The sequence below is a fragment of the Drosophila guanche genome, unplaced genomic scaffold (genome assembly GCF_900245975.1).
Source record: "Drosophila guanche unplaced genomic scaffold, DGUA_6, whole genome shotgun sequence".
NCBI lineage: Eukaryota > Metazoa > Arthropoda > Insecta > Diptera > Drosophilidae > Drosophila > Drosophila guanche.
The window spans coordinates 4,316,409-4,338,744 of NW_022995748.1; the positions used below are offsets into that span (position 1 = coordinate 4,316,409).

The 22,336-nt window shown below is 41.3% G+C and overlaps 2 protein-coding genes across 2 annotated transcripts; both read right to left on the bottom strand.

Annotated features, from left to right (window-relative positions):
• Positions 1-4,823: 4,823 nt before the first annotated feature.
• On the bottom strand, positions 4,824-5,725 carry LOC117584171. The gene is made up of 2 exons (XM_034272937.1): positions 5,615-5,725; positions 4,824-5,548 (listed from the first exon to the last, which is right to left on the bottom strand). The coding sequence occupies exons 1-2, from the start codon at positions 5,646-5,648 to the stop codon at positions 4,992-4,994; spliced, it is 591 nt and encodes a 196-aa protein (XP_034128828.1). The 5' UTR covers positions 5,649-5,725; the 3' UTR covers positions 4,824-4,991.
• A 4,242-nt stretch (positions 5,726-9,967) lies between these two features.
• Positions 9,968-10,619, bottom strand: LOC117584172 (E3 ubiquitin-protein ligase TRIM21-like). The gene is made up of 2 exons (XM_034272938.1): positions 10,530-10,619; positions 9,968-10,459 (listed from the first exon to the last, which is right to left on the bottom strand). Exon 2 carries the CDS (start codon positions 10,432-10,434, stop codon positions 10,048-10,050), a length of 387 nt encoding a protein of 128 aa, XP_034128829.1. The 5' UTR covers positions 10,435-10,459; positions 10,530-10,619; the 3' UTR covers positions 9,968-10,047.
• Between the last annotated feature and the right edge of the window lie 11,717 nt (positions 10,620-22,336).

Here is a 22,336-nt window from a genome sequence, read left to right on the forward strand (position 1 = left end):
TGGCTGATGCTCAATCTCTGCCTCTTCTCAGTCTCCACTTCGCTGCTGCTCTGTTTGACTGGCCCGCCAAATCCTATGACAAATAAGCGCTTCTCCTGCAATTTGTAATTTCAGTTGAGACTGGCTTTGCTTTTCATTTAACCAAAGCCGAGGACGAGCGCTTCGGGAATTGAATTGCGCGCTGCGATTTCGATTCTCTATCTCTCTATCCATCTGTCTGCTACTCTGTCCTTAGTTCATGTCTTCAATGCGTTGCAAGCATGCCAATGGCAGCGAAATATAACCTTCAGTGCAGCAAAGTTTACAAGTTTATGGAGTAGTCATCCATTGAGATCGTTGCCCAAAATTTGTAGGTAAGCGAACTCTAAAATTTCTCTATCGCGTTTCCCGCGACAATTTTTCAACACAACTCGCACAATTTTGCATTTTAATCACTTACTCTTATGCTCACAATGATGTAATCTTTAGGGTACGTCCCGGTGCTCCCTGCCTCCGTACTTCGCTTTTGCCCTTTATGAATGTATGCATATGAATGCATGCATATGGGTGCCTGCTTGTGCATGAGTGCATATGTGTGTGTGTGTGCAGATGCTGATGCAAATATGCTGCGGCTGTGCATATGTATGAGTGCAATTCCCATGCATGTTCAACATGATTAATTTCTGTAATAACTCGATTGGAATCACGCGCCAGCAGCAGCAACTTTTCTTCCATCAGGCATTCCACACAACCACACACACACATGGCATTGGCAGTTTGCGTATGCTTGGGTGTGTGTGTGTATTCCTGTTGGACTTGCACATTCCGTTATTCACCGCATACGTGAGGGAGCATGAGACAGAGAGAGATAGAAGCAGCGAGTTGGGGCAGTGCAAGCGGCAAGAATCAGGAGAGAGGAAAAATATTGAAAAAATATATTAATAATGGGGTGAGACATTCTAGGCGAGATGGAGAAGAGCTCGAACATAAGCTACTAAAAATATTTGCCTTACCCTTTACTGATATGCTTTGGGCAGAGGCAGCAGAAAAAGCACAACAACAAACAAGCAAAAACTTGCCTTCCGTTGCGTATTTTTCTTGTGTTGCTTTGTGGCGGCATTTGGCATTTGTCAGCACACGCAGCAACGCACACACTTGAAGAGCGAGAAAAATAGCATTAAGAAAGGTGGAAGAAGATACGCTGAAAAGTGCTATGTCAAAAATGTTTTAATATGTTTAAATTATATGATACAAATGAAACATTCTAACCTTCAGATGAATTCATTTGTGGGGGAGGGTTGTGACCCTGGAGGTATGTAAGTATCCATCCCATTATTAGGCAGTTTTCTACACTGACTTGGAAGACGTCTTGCTTCTGCGCCACCGTCTGCTGCTTCGGCTCCACGCTGCAGTCGTAAACATAATCAAGTAGCGGAACAAAAAAAAGGGATGAGTGACAACAACAACCGCACGGACTCCAAGCAACTGTCGCGATTACAATGCTCTCTCTCTCTCTCTCACACTCTTCGTCTGCCTCTGTGGGTCTTCTTATTCGCTGATTTCTACTCTGTTTATGAGCGCAGGCGTGAGCGTTCTTGTAAACTTACCGTTTCCTCTATGTTGTTGCTTTCAGTGCCGTTATTTTATTTGCAAAGGGGGACGGGGATCAAGAATCTTATGTACGGGACCCACCAGCGGTGATATTTAACCTTGTTAAGCTGGTGGAGGTGGAACCGGGCCGTAAGATATTTCATCTTACTCTTTTCAGAGTAAGTATTTACCCCAGAGGAAAATATGTAAAATCTACATATTTGCAGCGGTTAGCAAAAAACTATCGGGCACTTTTCTAGTATTAATTGTATTCTATTAAAAATACATAGCGAACTAAATGCATAATCTAGTAAATATTGTACTTGTATATTAATAAAAAAAACCTTGTAAGAGCGCTATATACATAGTGTCGAAAGGAATTGTGCAAGAGGCAGCAGAAGCATAACCGGGAGAGTGAGAGAAAGAGCCCATGCTCCAGTTATATCATTCGCTTGCCACCCATTCTGCCCACAACCATCATGCAGTTCAATAAGTTTTAATGCACTTAATTAATTCCCACTGCGTATAAGAGCGTGATGAAGAGACAGGGAAGGCGAGCAAGGGTAAAAGAGTCAGAGAGCGATGCCATTTGCCATTTCAAATTGGATTTGAACAAGAATTAAGACCCACTACGGAAGCCGACCCTTAATATTCTCTCGCAGTTCGATGTTGTCCATGGCCCACATGTATTTGGAAGTGATTCGTTCTCTGCGTTGCAAACGGCATACCCTCCAAAAGGGTATGATAGAAATATTTCTTTTCCTTTTATTGGAGTTCGTCAATAACATTAGCATTCCTAGCGCTGCACTCACTTGGCACCCCATGGACGCCCACTCTGTCTGTTTACCTAATTTAAGTTATTCTAATTCAATTAGTTCATCTTCTAATTAATCGTCATGGCTGCCTCCTCTGCCACATTCCACGCCAGCACTGTCTGCATCTTCCCTCCAGCTCCTGCCGTGCTCAAGTCAAATGGAAAATGCAATTTAGTTGAGTAAATATCGAATTCGATGATGGTTAGGATAGATGGATGCTTATGTAGATCCCTGAGGATTTGCGGACTGTATGTTTGCCACTCGAATAATGCATGGGGAAAAATAACAAAATTTGGCATCTTTGTATTTACATTTAGCACTGAATTCAACTGTACGTTCGAACATATCTATGGCTAAAGGCTTTCAAGGAGAGTGCCAAAAGCTAATTCAGAATTTAAAAATTACATTAATTTACATTAATATCTAAGTTCAGTTTATCGTTCAGCTTTTTGCTGGTGTGGCAACGCCAAGGCGATTTTTTTACAAGGCAAAAGATGGCCACACTGTAATTAAACAGCTGATTAGTGTGATTGAATCTTTGTGTGCGCTTGTAGTTATTGTTTCCAGTAAATATGTAAGTCATCGAATAAAGCAATTTCTCGTTCTCCAACTTGTGAATACTTCTCTCCTGTGAATACTCGCTGTGGAGCCCCTTTTGAATTTCTCGAAGCATGTGTTAAGCTTTATGCGACGTCACAATCCCATATAGCAGAGGACACAAACGGAGATGGAAACGAGAGAATGGACTGTAATTTGCATTGATTTATGGCCGGCAGGAGGAGCCGCCAGGGAAGAGATACTTGCAACAGCCACGGGGTCGGACTCGGCAACTGCAACTTGCACAGTTGCACAATGCAGCGATGTCAAGGTGGGTCAGGCACTGACACTGTTAATGCGTCTACGGCTGCATTCCGATCCATTCCGGCCCGGACCTTACCTGACCGGACCGTGCCGTGTCACGTACATTCAATTAAACGCCCTTGAGTGCCGCCACAGCCACGCCTTCTGCCTCTATCCTGCATCCATTCTGTGTGCCTCTTGTCTCTGTCGCCTTTGGTGCAGTTTATTGGCATGCCAGTGCCAGCGCCAGTAGCAGGGGCAGGGGCAGGGACAGGGACAGCGGCGAGTAGGAGGAGGGCAGCGATGGCCAGACCCCGGGAGCAATGAGCTAAAGATAAATAACAAGCCATATAACGCATACGCACAGAGTGTGTCGCGCGGGACAGGATGGGAGGACAGACAACAGCAGAGGCAGAGCCGCAGCATCAGTTTGTCTTTGCCTTATGTCGAAAGGAAGCGCATTTGGGCGGGGCCCCCTTCCGAACAGCATTCTCCACAAACAGTGAGAGCTCTCCGGCGTGGACAAGACTAAAGGTTTTGGGAACGTAACGTTAGGGATTTCAAGATCGGCTTTAAACTTTAGTAAATCTTTCTTTCTTTCCTTTACGATTCGAACAGGTAAGGCCTCTGTCCGCATCGATGTCGAGGCTGTGCGCTATTCCACGTCCGTCGTTTATTTTTCCTTCAAAGGAATCAGATTTTAAAACCATTTTGCAGCGCATAGGTTAAGGTTAGCCTATGGTTCGATTTTTGTCAGCAGGTAGAGCATTTACTGTACGCCATCGTTTGGCAAAGCCCGGACAACAGTAAACAAGCACGGAACGCTGCTAGCTAGAGCCGTAGCCATACCCAGGACCGGAGAGAGCGATAGAGAGACCTGATCCCCTTGGTCCAGTTACCCCCGCAACTTTTGGGGCTTGTCAAGCATCTCCCCTCTCGCTCTTTTTGTATTCCATGCTCTCAGGCGTTGATTTCCACAGCTGCCAAACGCTTGTCTTTTGATCTCCAAACGAAACCGGAGCCCCGAACTCGTCCCAGGACCCCATGGCAGAACCCAACCCCAGCTGACTCCCTCCCTTCGATGGCTCTCTACAAACGCAATTTCAATTAAATTTTAAATATTTATGCAAGAGCAACAGCAACGACAGACACAGACCCCACAAGAGATGCGCACATACGGCAAGAGGGCGGGAGAGAGGGACAAAAGCCCAGCCAGACCAAAACAATTACAACATGGCTTAATCCTTTTTTACTGTTGTTTCCGTTTTTCGCCCATTTCAATTGCATTTTCCGCTTTTCCACACCCATACATATGCATGTGTTCGGCATGGTTTAGTGACTGTGCAGCGCATTTTCACTTGATCAACATTTCTTTTTCTGCGGAGTTTTCATTTTATGGCGTTGCATAAATTTGGTTTTGCACATCGAAGCGCAACGATGATCTATATTATTGCTATGCTAACCCTTGGCAGCAAGTTTTTGGTAGGTTCTTAAGGCTCTTTAAATCTAATAGTTTCTTGTTGAGTTTTGTCTTTTATATTATGCAAAGAGGTTAATATTTGTTTTATACTTTCAGCTAAGTCAATGAAGATGCAATTATTTGCTGTTCATTCAGTTCTTTTATTCTGGATGGCTCTGTTGGCTCTGTGTCGAATGATAGCATTAATTTGTACAATTAACTATTTCAACGTGAAAATGATAAGTCTTAAGAATGTCTGGGACTCAAAGTGTGTCAAGGAGAGAGAGCTAGTTAGAGTGTTCGACTGGTTATATAATCCTCTCCTTCCGGCCCGCATTCATCTCGAATCGGGAGACGTACTTCTTGTCTGTCTCCTGTTTTCGCTTCTCAATCTCTTCTTGGCGCTCTTTCCACATCAAATTCACAAATTCCAAGCGAGCAGGACTTAAAAACTCTTTAGTGGATTTTGCTGAGTCCATTTGCTTACCGGCGGACGGCTTCTTCTCTATTAGGTTCATTCGGTTATCCTTGTACATCTGTCGCAAAAAGTCACGGCGGCTTAGTTTCAGTTTCGTGTCATCTTTGGGAATCTGCGAGTTCACTTTGGTGGCCTCCTGACTATATTCAGTAACCTTAAACGGGCCAGTAGACATCTGTTCGATGTCGTTTTTTCTATTTTCTTTCATCATCTTCAATGATTCGCGGCTATTAAGCTGTTTTTCTGAAACCACAAGGGCAGACGCCTCTTTTGATGCGGTGGTCTTTTGCTTCTTCTTCTGAGACCACACGGCAATAGTCTTTGGATTCAGTTGGAAACTGTATTTGTTGCAGCACAGTGGTGCCTCGTACAAGTGCCTTTGCGCACCTGAAGGTTTAAGAAACCCAGCGACATGATCTCGTGGAATCTACCCAATAAAATGGAAGTACTCACCGCGAATCAACATAATGTTTATTGGACGAAACATTCCGCTTGAGCTTAATGTTTTGTTGGGTTTTTTAGAAAATTTAAATATAATTTTAAAATTGAAGTCGAATTTTTGAAATGAGTGTGAGGTTTTAAAGGTTTTGTTCTGAATTCTAGAATGAATCAGAGAATATCAGGTCAAACTCTATATTACTCTGAGTACCAAGCCAACTGTGGAAGTATGAAATTGTAGCTGCACACTTGTTAAGTTACTCGTTCTCATTTTCCCGATCCTGATCAATTTCCTTCAAGTTAAGAGACACACGCGTTTTTCCGGTTACTAAATTTCGCCATACCTCTCTCCAATATTTGCCACGCCTGCGGCCAAATGTCACCGCCAACGGCAGCCATAATTTACTGTCTCATAAACGATGTTGGCCACAGCTAGGACGCGTAAATCATTCCCCGGCTATCCAAAAACCAACAAACACTCTTTTTTTCCCACTCCTTCAAGCTCCCATTCTCATTCCTCTCTGTAGGAGTTACTTAAATTCGAACTGTAAGCGACATTTCGACTACAAGATACCCGGTATTAATATACATATATTCTAGCCACCTGATCTGAGTTTAATACAAGTTTACAGAGCATTAGAGAATACAGTTCTGTTGTCCAAACTTTTGACAAGAACCGAAATACCCGCTGAAAGCGTAAACATAATAACCAGAAATAATGCTACACACATATTCGAGAGTGCCACAAATAAATCTAATAAGGACCGCATGATTTGCATAATTTTCCTATTTAAGAGAGAGAGAGGGCTAAGCGGGGGCTTAGCTGCTCAGGTAGCAATTGAAGCCAGAAAGCTCGGCCACGGCTGTGAGTGTAGCATAAAACACTCAAAGGATATGCTGACAATGAGGCTCAACTCTAACACTATCAAAAATATACAACAGCATAGACAATAGTGATACTCCTGAAAAGAAATTGGCTTTGGTTTTAGTTAATATTTACAGAATTATAGATAATGACCTGGAAACAAACAGTTTTTATCCAATGATTATGAAACACATTAAATGCCAAAAGTGCATAATATTAAATTCAAAAGATAATGTAAAAAACCCGTTTTATTCTATATTAAAACAAAAATCCTCCATCGTCCAATTCAAATCCTTTCAGGAATACCTTTAATGCCATAACATGGCAAAGAAGAGAGCTAAAGTGAGTGCCTTGCCTTACTTCGGTATGTGGCCTAAAAGCGCGCCTAAATAAATTCAATTTAACGTGACTAATACCGTTTTATCGCATTGTTTAAGGCATGAAAGCACTGCACCCTCCAGTGTATCGCAACTCAACTCTGCCACGCTACCTGCTGCTGCTGCTCTGTCATCATTCTGTCGTGGCACAGTGGCTCGTTCTCACGAATTTCTCTACCCTTATTAACTGTTCGAGAAGTTCTCATTGGTAATTTTGCTGAAGTTCGTTCTATGTGCCGTATTAGTCACGTATATTAAATGGTTCAACGCAAATTTGAGATTTATTATTAAATCAAAAGCAATGTTTATTGACTTTTCCCCAATTCCTCGTATAAGGAAATTAATATTTTCCGATGAAAAAAAGTCCTTTCATCCTCTGCAGCCGCCATCGCAGTTGCATCCATATATATGCATATTGCATATTGCTGAAAAGCGTTGAAAATCATATTTTGTGTTTCCGATTCTCCGCTTTGGCCCACTGTGCGTCGTTTCGTTTGTGTGTCTCTTCGTCTCTTCCTCCATATCCTACCCCACTCACTTTGTCTTTTCCATACCTGCGCGGATGTTGCCTTTTGTATGCCAACAATATTGTCAAATTTCATATGTGTGTGTGCGTGTGTGTGCTTATGTCTTTCTCTGTGCTTGGGCTCGCATAACCCCACTCACCCTCCCATCCAGCTTCAACCCCACCAGAAAGTTTAACGGTTCCGATTTACTGACTTACTCCAGCAGAATCGTCAGCGCCAGCGTCGACAGCGACGGTGACGGCGACAACATTGCCAAATGCAATGAGGAAATAAAAAATACAACATTTTGAGGAAATTGAATTGTATTTGCTACCTCCGTATAGGTTCCTATCTGGAGTGTGGAGTGTGTATTTTATTTGACGGATAATTTTGTACAGTTGACAAAATTTTTAATTTATTTTTATTTATTTATTTTTTTTTGTTTGGCGACTACTTAAAAATTATCCAGGAAATATACTAAGGCGATTGTTTCGTGATTTTTGTTTTATTAGTAGGCCTAGATTTTATTCCAAGCCTCAACTATAAATAGCCAGCAATTCATTTGATCAGAGTTCTGTTAAAGCCTAGTTTCACCTTTTTAGAATTTGGAAAAAGAAAATAGGCAAGAGAGTTACGAGTCGACGTACTGTTTTTATATTTATATTTTTTTTAAGACAATCTAGCTTCAATGTTCGAAAACCTAAAGAAGAAGACCTCACGGGAACCCGTTGTGGATGTCGGTGATAAGTGCTCGATTTGCAAACGTCCAAAGAAAGATCCAGTGTCCGCCCACTGCGGCCACTCATTCTGCTGGGTGTGCATCAACGATCACCTCTTCGCCAGTCGTTCCCATGGCAAGCGTCGCTGTCCAGTGTGTGCCATTGACATGGAAGCTCATGTTCCAGGGTACGGAGAAAGACTGAAGTCAAAAGATCGTGGGTTCCGCGACAATTCTAATGGGGATGACATCAACGGGGATTGTTTAATTTGCGTGCGTCCAAAGAAGGATCCAGTGGCCACACATTGCGGCCACTCCTTTTGCCTGGCCTGCCTTAAGGAGTATTTGTTCTTTAACAAACACACCAAGATACGCCGCTGCCCAAAGTGCCAGGTCAATATTGAATCTGATTTTACCATAAAGAAGGGATAGCTCAGAGGAAACCATACCACTAAAATGTAATATTTAATAATTGTGTAACTAAATAAAAATGCAGTGCCATATACCAGTTATTTGAAATCGCCGCTGACACTTTGGTCGCCTGTCGCTACTTCCCTTCAACCGTTACTTCTGTTTGCTTTTGTTCTTGTAGGCTACTCTCTGTTTCCGCATCCACAGCTATAGTCGTCGCTCGTTGTATTGCCTGAGGCTTCACTCCGCCACTCCCACTCTTTCTCATTCACGCACAACTTGTATTTGTATTGAAGTTAATATAACAGCATTTTATGGGCTGCTGCTGGTGCTGCTGCTGCGCTGTCTCTGCTTTTGTCTCTTTCACTGCGACTGCTGCTCAATATGTTTTCATGGCCATTTGAGCGTCTGAGTGTATGCAGCAATCAAATTAACTGTTATGTAAGCTTTAAAGCAGGAGAGGGAGAGAGAGAGGGCAAACATTTGGGAGCCGAAAAAAATGATACCCTTGAAAATAAAATGTTTATTTTGTCAGAACTCAATATTGACTTATTTAGTTTCCTTTGAAAATTGCAGCAAGATAACTTTGCATTGAGAAATTAGTTAGAAAAGCCACGAAAAGATTGGTTTTAGTTTGCTTTGGTTGTGTATAGTCTTGGTCTCTCTTCCAGGGTATTTGTCAAGTCAATACTCCACCCAATCGACTGTGTGGTTGTGGTGGTATGTGTAATACGATTATAGAATGTACTTGCCTGCAACCATCAAAATCAAAAATTTAACTCAGTCTCGCCCCCAAAATTCTCTAAACGATAATGAAAATGATAAGCCAATCATAATGGCAAAATCTCTTGTACTCTCATCCCAATCTGCGTAATTGAGTGGCCCGGGGGTAGTTCTCAACGAAAATCGCGTTATATGTAGAATATATAATTTGTTCCAATATTCTGTGCAAAAATTAGCATATCTCTTTTTCAGCAAATTTAATTAACGACTGGCCCTGAAGGAAGTTCTAGGGAAAAACCTGAAGCCGCATTTGTCAATTTTATTTATGGTCACGTAGCGTTTACATTTTGCTCTACCCTAATGGCCGCAACAAACACGACAGGTTGTCTGGAACCTGAAACCTGCAACACGCAGCAGCATCTGCATTAGCAGGTGTTAAAGGCCACTTAAGTACTACAAAATGTAGGTGGGAGGATGCCTACAGCTTGAGGTGGAGTCCTCCTGCTGGCAGCTTGGTGTAATTACGCCGCTTTTACAGCAGCCATGGAGAAGGAAAAATTCAAGGTGTCCAAATGAGTCGTCTGCCAAGTCTATGGGTTAATGCACAAACAAGTCTGCTGAAGTAGCAGAATGAGTGAGCTTAAGTTTGAAGGATAGTCTAGACTATTCTAGACCATTGTTGTGGATACACATATCCGATGACACTGGCATTCTTTGATTGGTTTAAGGGAGACATTAGAAGAAAAGAAAACTAATTGAATATAATAATTTGGCATAAGGATATCAAAATGTATAGAACATTTATTGTTTAGGTAACTACCTAAGTATCTGAATATGTTTGACCTCCGTTATATTGGCTTTTTAACAACAAACAGTTCTGTAAAGCACACAAAACAGAACAATTGGTCGCAGTGTGTGGCGACCACTTTCTTATTCGGATTCTGACAAACGGAACAGTTGTCATTACTGCCGTTGACATGATCATTTGATTTGGGCTGCTTTCCGTATCCGGGAACATGAGCTTCTAAGGTAGTGGCACACACTGGACAGCGGCTCTTGCCATGGGAACAAATGGCGAAGAGGTGATCGTTGATGCACACCCAGCAGAATGAGTGGCCGCAGTGGGCGGACACTGGATCTACCTTTGGACGCTTGCAAATCGAGCAATTATCACCGACATCTACAACGCATTCTTTCGGCATCTTCTTCGGGTGTTTTATTTTATTGGTATCCATGTTATCCAGGCTGCCTAAGCGTTGTCTTTGGAACGGCATAAACAATTGCATACACGTGAATTTCTTTGTTCTATTATCTGCGTAGATATGCTCACCTCAATCTCTGGATGCCTTCCGGAATTCTGATGTAATAATCCTGGTTTCTGTAGGTCCGTAAACTGTGTGAAGTTAAGGGATATTCAGTCAAGCAAAGCTGAAGTGAATCGCAGTATGGATCTTGAAAATTTTACTTCCGATAACACGCGTGTTTACTTTTCTCATTTACTCGAAACTTATCGAGTATTTTAGTATATTTCCTTTCCTTAGTATTTTTTTGGCGAAGCACAAGCAGTGTAACCAAATTTGATCAAAGATTCGATGCAACATAAAATCTGCTAAAAATTGAAATCTTGAATTAAGGCATAGTTTGAATGAATTCAACAAATACAAACAAAAGTTCCACAAAAATGTAAGTAAAATCACTTAAAATATTTGCCAGGAAGTAGATTTATGCATTCTTTAGCTCAAGTCAAAAAGAGTTATGCTCCTGGCATTCGTACAATTGGAATTTATTTTTGTATATATTTTATTTTACTCCATTTTATGTATTATTTGTGCACTTTAAGCGTGTGCAAAAATGTCCTTTGATATTTACGAGGACCAATGCAACAATCAACAGTATTTGGAGTATCAGACGACCCACTTGTGTGGACTGTGGCAAAGTGTGCACAGTTATGCCTTGTTAAAAATGCCCAAAGAGTGTAAGAGCGTGTGTGGGTCGGTTGTTGTGGGGGTTTTGGGGTTCTTTTTTGGGTTAAGGGAGTCGCAGCCTGTGACAAGTTGAAATGCCTGGGCGTGGCCCAAAAACATCATCATCATCATCATCGTCGTTTCAGTCGTCGTTGTCGTTGTCATCATCGTGTTAACAAAAGAGCATACTCAAGTTACATACGAAATGCAATTCCACTTTTGCGCACTTTATGTCAACATTTTGTACGTAAATCTTTGTGTAAGACTATGCCAAACGCTCTGGCCCTGGGATCAGAGAGGTCGACCTCTCGTTCCCCCATCACCCACCTCTAGCTATCCTTCTCTCTCCCTCTGTGGGAAGGTGTGTAAAGCCCACGAGCCCTCCTTCTCTTTTCCCCCCATTGTGTGGATGGGTGTGGGCAAAAGTGTCAAAAGTGCTTGAAATTTCAGCAGGCTTTTTGTACAGTCTCTGGAAGGGCGACAGAGGGAGAGGGCGACTGCTGGTGCGAGTACGAGCGAGAGTGAAGTGGATCCAAACTGGACAATCGCAAGCCCTGTGCATACCATCTCCTCGTCCCTGGACTTCCATTTATGCCCTGGCAAAAGCTCAAATGCAGAAATCACGCTCATATGCTCAGTTGCACGCAAAGTCAAAAGTCTCTTTGAGTGCAAGACACACTCACACTCCCGCACGCACTCATATTTGAATACCGTTGGTTTCTCTTAATGCCCTAACTCGCAGAGGAAATATTTTTTCTAGCATGAAGTTTGCTATGAACAGACTCAAAAATAATTTTAAAATGTAAAGGGTATCCTCAGCTTCGGCCACTGGGTTGATTCTTTCCTTCTTGTTTTGTTGCTTGCTCTGTTTTTGCACACTTTCTCTCTCACTTTTATTCTTTTTGGTCTTCGTCGTGTCTGTTTAGAGCTGGCGAGAAATTTGATATGCGTATTTGTGTTGTGCGCTTCTTTTGGGCTGGCTTCCAAACAAATAAAAAAATCGACATTCTGGCTGCATTCTTTTTTCCTGCAGCGAACTGTTTAAATGCTGCAAATAAAGATGCATACCGTTAGAAATACATGTACAACTATCAGGCCCACAACAGCTGTGACTCCTTCTTCCACACCTCTTTCTCGGTGTTTGTTTGTTTTTGTAGTTTCCATGAAATATTTGACGCTGGCAGCGTTTTTTTTTTCCTTTGTGGAAGGCAAGGAACGCAAAAACTATTGAAGAAGAGCGGAAACCAGAGCCAGTTTGGTTGTGTGGTAGAATCTTTCGACAATGCGGAAATAGTCCTGGAAGTTCTCAAGGAAACCAAGCCATCTGCGGCTGTTGCTCAACTATTTCCAGCACTTTGTCGTGTTCGAATATTCATTGTCTGCGGAAATACACCATAAGACGATAGTTTCCTGTTTGATGTTAGTCTTTCTGGGTATAAGATTGGTAATTAAAAGCAATCACTAGTCTCCCTCAAATAATTTTGGAACTTTTAAATAAGGAATTATGCACAGAAGCATGCACATCTCTCAATTGGAAGCGCATTTCAGCAGGAACATAAGTAACAGCGGCGGTAATACTCCTGGGCAGCCAAGCTCCCTCTTCCTCTTCCTCCACAGCCACTTCCGCCTTCACATGATACCTCTCATGTGCACACATGCAGCACCAAAAAGTAGAGAGAGAAAGAGGAGGAAAAGTGAAAAGTCTGAGCAATATAACTGTTATTGACACGACATCATATTGAAAATATGAGCAACGTTTTTTTTTCAGCATTTTCCCTGTTCGGTTTTTTGCTTGGTGCGAGAATGTGGGTGGTACAGAGTGAGGCTCTGGCTCCATTGGGGGTTCGCTTTCGGTAAATAAATGCGACAACACACCCACACACACACACACACACGAAGGTAAACCGATATATCAAAAGTGCAACCATGGAGATGGTTGCATATTTTATGCTCCTGTCCGCGAGTGTCTGTGGCTGTGTGTGTGTGTGCGGCTGGGTGGGTGCCACGCCCACGATAAAAGGCAAACGGCAGAAAAAAAAATGCGCGATATCATCATGTTACACAGATAAACGCCTTAGGCAGTCGCCTGTCACACGCAGAGCACCGGAAAATGCGTTTAAAAGGATATTTTGTAGGTGGGTGGCTCTCTGGCTCTGGCAAGAGTGTGAATGTGTGTACAGTTGCGGTCATAATAATAGTGGAACTACTATATGTATGTGTGGTTTGACTTCCATGTTTGTATATTTATTGCCAAGTAATCGAAGAATGAAAAAAAAGTTTATTTCATGTAAATCAGAAATAAATAAATCCTATTCTTCTTTGAAATTATCTCAGAATCACTCTTACTTTGCCAGTAGCTGTAAATGGTATGTACAATATACACAGTTGAGAGTGCTGACAGCTTTTGATTTTGTAATTAAAATGCGACAAAAACCAACACTGGTGGACATGTGGTGGGGAAAACGACAGCCATCCAACACGACTTTAACTCAAACCCAAACAAAAGGCAGACCCACCAAACCACTTCAATTGGAAGCATTTTGCCTCATTTAACTCAAAACCAAATAAACCATTAATTTAGCTTTATGATGTGGGAACACCACTATGTCAATCAATCATTAAGCTCTAAGGATTTATAGACGAAGATACCAAAATGAAAATTCCATTCGGCTATTTGACCATTTTCTAATTCAAATCCATTAATCTTTACGAATGCGTCCATAATTATGCAATATATTTGAGGCACTCCCATGGATATAAACATATGCATATTGTATGTATGTATAAGTCACTAAAAGCTGAAGATATTTCACATAAAGCTTGCAGCTCCTTCCCCTGATGTGTGTCAACTTAATTTCAATATTGCATTGATTGGGTGTAAATTTATTCACTCCGATGTGTCTATATACATATGTAGATGTGTGTTGGTTAGGTGTTTCAAGGGTATACTCCTTTACATGTGTGACTATGAATAATTAGAGCAAGTGCCGAGAATCGACACTCAAGTTGTGGCTGGGAACTTGATTTGTCTGACAATTTGGTTGATTATAAAATGTGAAATTTATTCAGAAAATGAATTATCAATTTTGATGGTTAGTTGAAAATGTGCTTTAGGTGTTAATCAATTGGAACATGGAACATGCAGTAAACTATAAAGAGAGAATATTTGGTGGCAACTTTAATAACAATATTAAGACCAATCGTTTTGCTCATTAAGAATACACTTTCAGTAATTTGTATTATTATTCAACAACTCCAATCTTGCTCTTGCGGTTAATGCTTTCCACCGACTGAATGAACAACTACGGAGTTGTTCCCAGTGCTCTGCGGCCGAGAGTCCTGCCCCACAGGGACATTTTGATTCATTCCGACTAGCAGCGGATCCTGGCCTAACCATAAATCCTTTACTGACCCACAAAAAAGAAATGCGGCCGTATTGTTAACCCCCTTCTTGGCTTGTCCAGCCACAGGGACATGCTGACTGCATAATTTGCCTTGACGTTGTCGTTTTCTCTTGTCTCTTGTCTCTCGACTCTTGTCTGAAAAATTTTCGTTTTAATTTTCATGTCTCTGGATAGGGCTGGACCCGGACCTGAGTTGAGTGGGGGGTTGGTCCTGGTTCTGGGGCTGGGGCTGAGGGGCTGTCAAATAAATGATTGCAATGTCGTGTAAGAGCCGCAGAGATTAAGCAATTATGTGCCACTTAATGTTGCACTCGCCCTTCCCCCTTTTGTGTCTGCCCCTTTTTGGTAATTGAAGTCATTCTCATTTTCTGATTTGGCCTGCATAAATTTTCGTTTTCGGTTATGCAAGCTTTAACCACCAATTTGATTGGGGAAACCTCACTTTTCGAGCTGGGATGAAAGTTTTCGGTTTCCGCTTGGAAACATTACGGAAGCCCCAAAATCGCTTTTTAATAATTTTCCCGGCAGTTAGCGGTGCTCACGCAGCCGTGGAGGGAACTAGGAAGTTTACTGATTCGGGTTAGGCGTCTATTGAATTTACTGGAAAAACTACAAACAATTTAATCAATTTTATTCGCTTTTTTTCTGTGGGTTTGTCTTGTCTGAGTAAAATTCCATTCGAAAATTTCCTTTTTTGGATTTTAGTTTGATTTTTTGTGTGTTTCTGTTGCATGTTGCTTAAAATAACTTGTGAGGAAAATTAATAAAATGAAATGAAAACATTTACGGGGCCACAGAAAATATTTGAATTTAAATTGTCCAATTTCTGTTGGTCAGGAACAACAACAGCATCAGTGGAAGACTTGAAAAAGAGATGGAAACAACAGCAGAAATAACATGGGAAAAATAAAGAAAACGAGCATACTAATTTTGAGATTTAATCCGACTAGGGGATACCCAAAGATTGATATATTTTTAAGTATTAAATTGCAGCGCCATCTAATGAAATTCGAGCAGACGTCACAGAAGGGAGAATGGGAAAAATTAAAGACAAAATCTGGACACGAAGAGGAAACTTCCCAGTTTGTTTTCTAAAACATTACTTTTATTCTAAACTTGTTTTTTGCGACTACAGGGTATATTAACAGCAACAACTGCAGTTACAGCAAAGCGACAACAGCAGCAACAATTAGGACAACATCAACATTAGGACAACAGTAACAACAACCAGCAACTGTCGCCTGCAAATCAATCTCATCTGTCTGCCCCTAGACAATTTATGCATACTGCCACAGACACACACACACACACACACACACACACACAGTTGCACAGCACACATCACACATGCAGGACACAGGACACAGGGCGTTGCATGCAGGACAAGACATCTTCAAAACTTTTGTTGCTGCAGTCTCTTATGTTTCATTACGCTTTTTTTTTGGGAAAGATAGAGACAGGGAGATTATTCGTCTATGCATAGGGAACCAGGAAAAGAGCAAAAGGCAGGCAGTGAAATAGAAACATAAAAGAAGGAGCAGCAGCAGCAGCAGCACCATAAAAGAAGGATGAGTATAGAGCAGGACAGCAGCACAGCCCATGTCATTTGTCATTAAAAACTTGGACAGAAAGAGACAGCCAGAGGATCAGGGGGCAGCCATAGCTATGACCAGAACTAAGACAGCAAACAGCTGTTGACAATGGAGGAGCCAAGCTTTTGGTTAACATGGCATATGCGCAATATGTTTGCGTATCACCCCCACCCAACCACTCCTATTCCTTCTCTGTGCTCTTGCACAGATTTTCAGAGCGTTTCCCCATCTCCCACTCAGCCACGGCATCTACCCATCCGCTCTTCGACTGTGTGTTTGCCTTGGGAAACCATAAGTAAAGATTTTAAGCGCATTTTGCTTGCAAAATTCTACAGCAACATGGAAAAGCTGCAACAAAAGCAACAAGAAAAGCTACAACAAGAAAAGCTGCCTCATTGCCTCTCTGTCTGTCTGTCTGTCGCCACAGCTTTGTCCACGGAGCGAAAGAGGAAGCGCAAATGTTAATACAACAACAAATTTTTAGCACATTTTTGTTGCAGTTTCTGTAGCTTCTTTGATTGCAACACACACAGTCAGAGTAAGGAAACAACTTTTTCAAATATTTCATGCAATTGTAAATAGGATTATTTCATCATGAATCGCATTACCTCCGAGTATTTATGCAATTATTCCAGCAGTTATCAATGCGTTACAAATGTTACAGATCTGGAAAAATTCTCCGAGTGTGTTCCCAAGCCCTCTGATCAAGGCACTCCTCGTCACTGTACGATTCGACGTCGGTGCGGCACACGGGACAGTAGAGCACATCATGGTTGCTAATGTAATTCAAGTGCAGTGAGATGCATTCCTTGCAGAATGAGTGACCGCACTTTGTGGCCACTGCATCCGTCTTTGGATGTATGCAAATGGTACAATCTTCGTCTGGGCCGTAGCGTTTTTTGCGGCGCTTTTTATTATCGCATTTTTTGTTCTTTCGATCGTCCATAGAAGTTTTGCTGATTGGCTTATTTAGATCACTGCGATAAGGACAAGAAGTTAAATTCTTTTTTATTTTGAGCACAAATATTCTTACCCTTTCGAATTCTAGAGAGAAACTGACTACATTTTTGCCATCTAGCGAAAAACAATTTCTTAATTTGAATGCAAAAGTCAAGCCTACTAAATATAATAATTATAACACAATTATATCCAATATATATTTTATATTTTAGATTCCAATAAAATAGCCACAGAGTCCAAATAAATAACACAAAAGCATAGAATCCTTCATCACCTCCCATTTTACACAGAAAATGAAAAGTCCGAGTCCAAATCATCGCACTAAAATGCATTTACGTCTTGTGTGCGCCTTGGGGAAATTTTTTGGCCTTTCATTTCAGTTTCTGGCTCATAATTACAATGCAATTTCATCTTTTCTCTTTCACTCTGTGTGTGGATTTTGCCCATTTTGCTTTTAGTTTATTATATATGTACGAGTACCATACAGAATGTCAACAACAGGCTCTGGCTCTGGCTCTGGTTCGGCACTTGATACAGTTGTTGTTCTCTTTGAGATGCAACAATTTACAGTTGCTGCAGGTCAATGGGAAGGGCACTTAACGAGTGCAGAAATACAAAATATCAGGTTGAAAATTCTGAAAACATCAAAACAAAGGAGTTTATTGTTGAGCGAGACAATGCAGATAGTTTATACAGTTTATGTGTGCACGGAATCAATTTAATAAATTTAAACATATTGGAGACTTTGCAATTTTGTATTTGGTACAAAATAAAGGGTTCTATATAATAGCATTTTATTTATTTACATTGCGACAATGGTGCTTCAATGAATTGTCAACGCGCGTAGAATTCTGTTAACTAATTATAAAATGTATTCAAATTTCATTGCACACAAACATTCCCTTTTGCGTTACACTCTTAATTTATTGAATTAAATATGTATATTTCTTTCTCATTTACAAGTGCAATAGCTAGGTATTATTTTTGTCATGAAACCCAAGGCCAAAGGATATTTAACACAAGAAACATTGTAATATTTTTTGTTTTAAAATTCGAGAGCCAATTACCCGTGTCGGACGTCATCGCATATACAAAAATGCTGCAATTATCATAAAAATTCTACCGCTAAGAAGAACAAATTGTCCCTGAAAAATTACGTTTAGTACTTGGCATTTGTTCCAATACACTTTGCCATATTGAATTTGTGATTAGGCAAATAAACTCGTTGGAATTACACGTGTTGTACAAGTTGGAAGTTTATTGAGAGGGCGGTGCCCTACCGCTCCATTGGGTAGGTATGAAAGTAAACACAAATCTGCATATAAAAAGGATCCTATATGATGCTGAAAGTAAATATTCATTGGCCTTACGAGTGCTTAAGCTTGAATAGCAAAGAGCAAGCCAACAACAATGCAGAAATCATCAAATTTCAAGTTTGCTCTTGGGTAAGCGTCAAAATGGGGATGGGAAAATCATATGGTACATTTTCACTGTACAATATTTGAGGATTTTTGGGGGTAGAGTTGGTAGTTGGTGGGGGTGTATGTGGCGCTGCCTGTGCCATTGTGTCGCCCCGTTTATGTTTTCATAATAAATTCATCAATTCAATTTATTTTTCAATCAAAATAAATATTTTCTCGTCCTTTGTTCACCGTTTTCCCACCCACCCCCAGCCAAATAGGAAAACTTGACTTCGCTGCAAACTTGACAAAAAGCAGGAAACGAAATCGAAAATATATTGAAATAGCTAAAGGAAAAAACGAAAATCAAGATCAACTTGAAGGAAAAGCAAATCAATTGAAAATCAAAGAAAATCATAAAAACTAATAAAAAAAAAGTTAAATGTGAACTCAAATCGCGTACACAGATATGAAATTAAATATAGAATTACTTACATGCTATTTTCACTTTCAAAATGTACCAAGCAATTATGAGTACACCCGCTGAATAATTCAGAGGATTCCTCGTGTCTGGTTACCTCTTTCACTAAAGCACTAAAAAATCTTCGACCAAGCTAAAGAGATCTTAGTATAAGCCGCTAAAATCTCACCCTAAAATATGTAGATGTAATTAAAATAATGGAAATCATTTAAAAGAGATAATCCCGCTGAAAGAAAAATACCGCCATGGAGCAGGCGAAAGTGTGCGCAATATGAAAGCCTCTTCCTCTGCCTTAGCTCTTGGCTCTGCGTCTAGTTACGGTTCCCTTTCCTTTCGTGTCCTACCTAGAGGGGGTCTCAAACATAAATTATGCGCAAAAATACCGTGCACAGTGTTTTATCTTGTCTATCAAGAGTGTTTAGCAAGTTTTTGAAACAGTGGAGCGCCATTATGCAAATATGCATACGGCAGCGGGTGGTCTGCCTCCTACTCTGCCCTCGCACCTCCTACTCGTGTTGCCGAACACATTCCGAGGAGTGTGGGCTACACATACTTTCATTTTGTGCCGACTTTTCGCATAATTTTTAAATGCATTTCCGCAAGCGTCAAGAGTCGTCGGCCACAGCTGAAATTGGCTTATAAACTTATATCAGTGTTGCTTTTGTATGCGGTGGGCTCTGAGTGTGTGTGTTTACAGTTTAGTTATAGCTTAAAAAAAAGATAAGCGGAGAAGAGTGGCAGCTTTACAGTGGCAACGATACCAGGCAAGAGGTTCACAGGAAAATAACCCTGAAAAAAAATTGTGCTAACATGTTTGATCATGCAACAGGGCCTTGATGAAAACAGGAGTGGAAAACAACGGCTGGAAAGGAGTACTAGGTACGGCAACAAGATGTACAGAGCCAACAAACAACCGGGACTCTTTCACAGAAGGAACCGAGAAAAATATTACAAGAATGTAGGTCGAATCTGGCATATTTTTACAGAATGAATGAGGGGAGCAGTTACTCGACTAGAGAATAAATTTCTCTTATTTTTTGAAGCCACATGTCTGATTGAAGACCCCACGTTCAAATTTAACGAACACATTCAAAAAGTCTAACAGAAGGCTGGGCATTTGACATTTGACATTTAGCAGGCAGCGTTTACAGTGGGTGTTAGCTGTCAAGGACAGAGCTCCAACAGGCCGAAAGTTAACATGCTCTGTTATTGAGCATGCTATCCACAGAATGAACGCTTTTAAGGGGCAGCCTTCCAGTCGCTGTTACCCCTACAGAGTACTGCTAAATGGTAAGCCAGTAACAGTAACAGTAAACTGTTAATGGAACTGTTAGCGCGCACCACTGCAGTGCACTGAAAAGAGAATAAATGAAACTTTAACAGCTTTTGCTATCAAAGAAGTGCAGTAAGCCGGAGAGTTTTTTTGTTGCCTCTTCCATCTACTTTTTCTGCACGTTTCTCATAATTTAAAAGGCAGAATGGAGAGTGGAAATAAGTCTCGCATAATGCAAAATAAAATCAACAATTTTGCTTCACTTTGGGCACGGGGTAATTATGGGGAAACTGTCAACAGGACTTTGCTTGTTATTGTAGGTTAAGCAGGCACTGAGACTACTGGGCCTTGGCCACTGTTGGTTTTTAATTTCAACTTAAAGTGGTACCGTGGCGGAAGCCCACTGGGGCAGCGGTGCAGTCTTAGAGGCTGGACCTGAGGCTGAGGCTGGTGGCAGAGCAGCCGCTCAAAGGATATACGAGTGCGCACTCAAAGTTGTTACATTTTTTACCCCTGCTCGCTGCTCGCTGCTCGCCGTTGCTGTTGCTGTTGCTGTGACACCAGTAATTAACATAACACAAAAGGCAGAAGTCAGAAGAGTTACGCTCTTTGAAGTGTCTCTTGCTCGCTTTGCTGCCGCCCGTCGCTCCCGCTCTCTGCACTTAACAGTGATTAAAGTATATTTACCTGAAACTCTTGAGCCGCAGCTCCCTCTCTCTCTCCCACTCTCTGTGTGTGTTTGCTATGCCCGTATCGGGTTAGCCAAAGAGGAGCAGTCTCTGCGGTTCACCTGGGGGTTGATGCAGCGAGGTGAGAGTCTGGGGGTCAGCTTTCGCCTAAGGTCACACTAACTAACGTTTAAGGCATTCCTCAAAGGGTTTTCTATATGCTTTCGTGGATCATCTAATGCACCTGCAGTACCTGCAGTAGAAAGCCCAATTCACTTTCAAGATATCCTTAATGTGTGTACATACATGCATATGTTTGATGGTTTCTTTGACGGCTTTGATACAGCTCTGTTGTCTCTGTCGCCTGCACTGTTTGTCATTTCCGCTTGTCTCGCATGCTCCGCGTATCAAGCTGCCCTTCCCCTCATCCCTGCCGATGGAGCAACAGTTTAGCGGCATCTTCAGAGGAATTTGGCAATGCATCAGCATCAATATTGACAGAGGGGGGGCAGAGCACACGGCACACGAGAAAGCGAGCTGCCAGCCAGAAATGAGATTGGCGGAATACAGTGGGCACTCAACCAGAGGGTTGAGGTGCTTGGGATTTTTCGATTTAAGAAGAATTTAATACTCCAAATCCAAAGAGAAGAATACATGCCATACATATCATGATAAAGACCAACAATCAGTGACATTATATAGCGTTTAGGGGTTTGTTCGACCCATATTGCCTCTCTTATCTTGCAGGCTTCAATGTGTACAAAGCACATAGCATCTGAAGGAATGTTCGCTGATGCAATCCCAGCTAAACAAGCGGCCTCAGGTGGTGGCCAACGGATGCAGTCGCCGTCAAGGGGGACTTCTTTGAACTCAACCTCGAAATTATTTTGCACTGTCTATACCAAGCCCGACTTTGATCAATGCACTCGGATTAGAATGACTGATATAATAAAATAAAGTATTGATATGTTTTTTTCTCAGTATTATCAACAGGCAAGCGGAAATAAGAATGAAAAACTTTTCCACTCCACTCAAGTACTTGTTCACTTTTGTGGAGCACTCGAAGAACTTCAGCGCAAAAATGTAGGAAAATATATTTGGCATCAATGCAAGCGCTGTAAAGATTTCGGGGTCAATATTAACCTTACAAATATTTCATTTTTATTTGGAGTATCTCTGAAAGTTCAAAATGAGTCCTTGACCAATATCAATGGGAGAGCGAGAAAACTTTGTCCTGTCCCTTTTCTTTGCCGATAAATTGTAGTTTACGATTTCCTTGTTTTACCCTTTTGCTGGTGTTTTTTGTTCCATTCAAGTTCGAGTGAAAACAATTTCATATTTCAAACGTGGAAGAGCAAATGCATTTGACATTTTTAGGTCTTTAAAGTTTTTTTA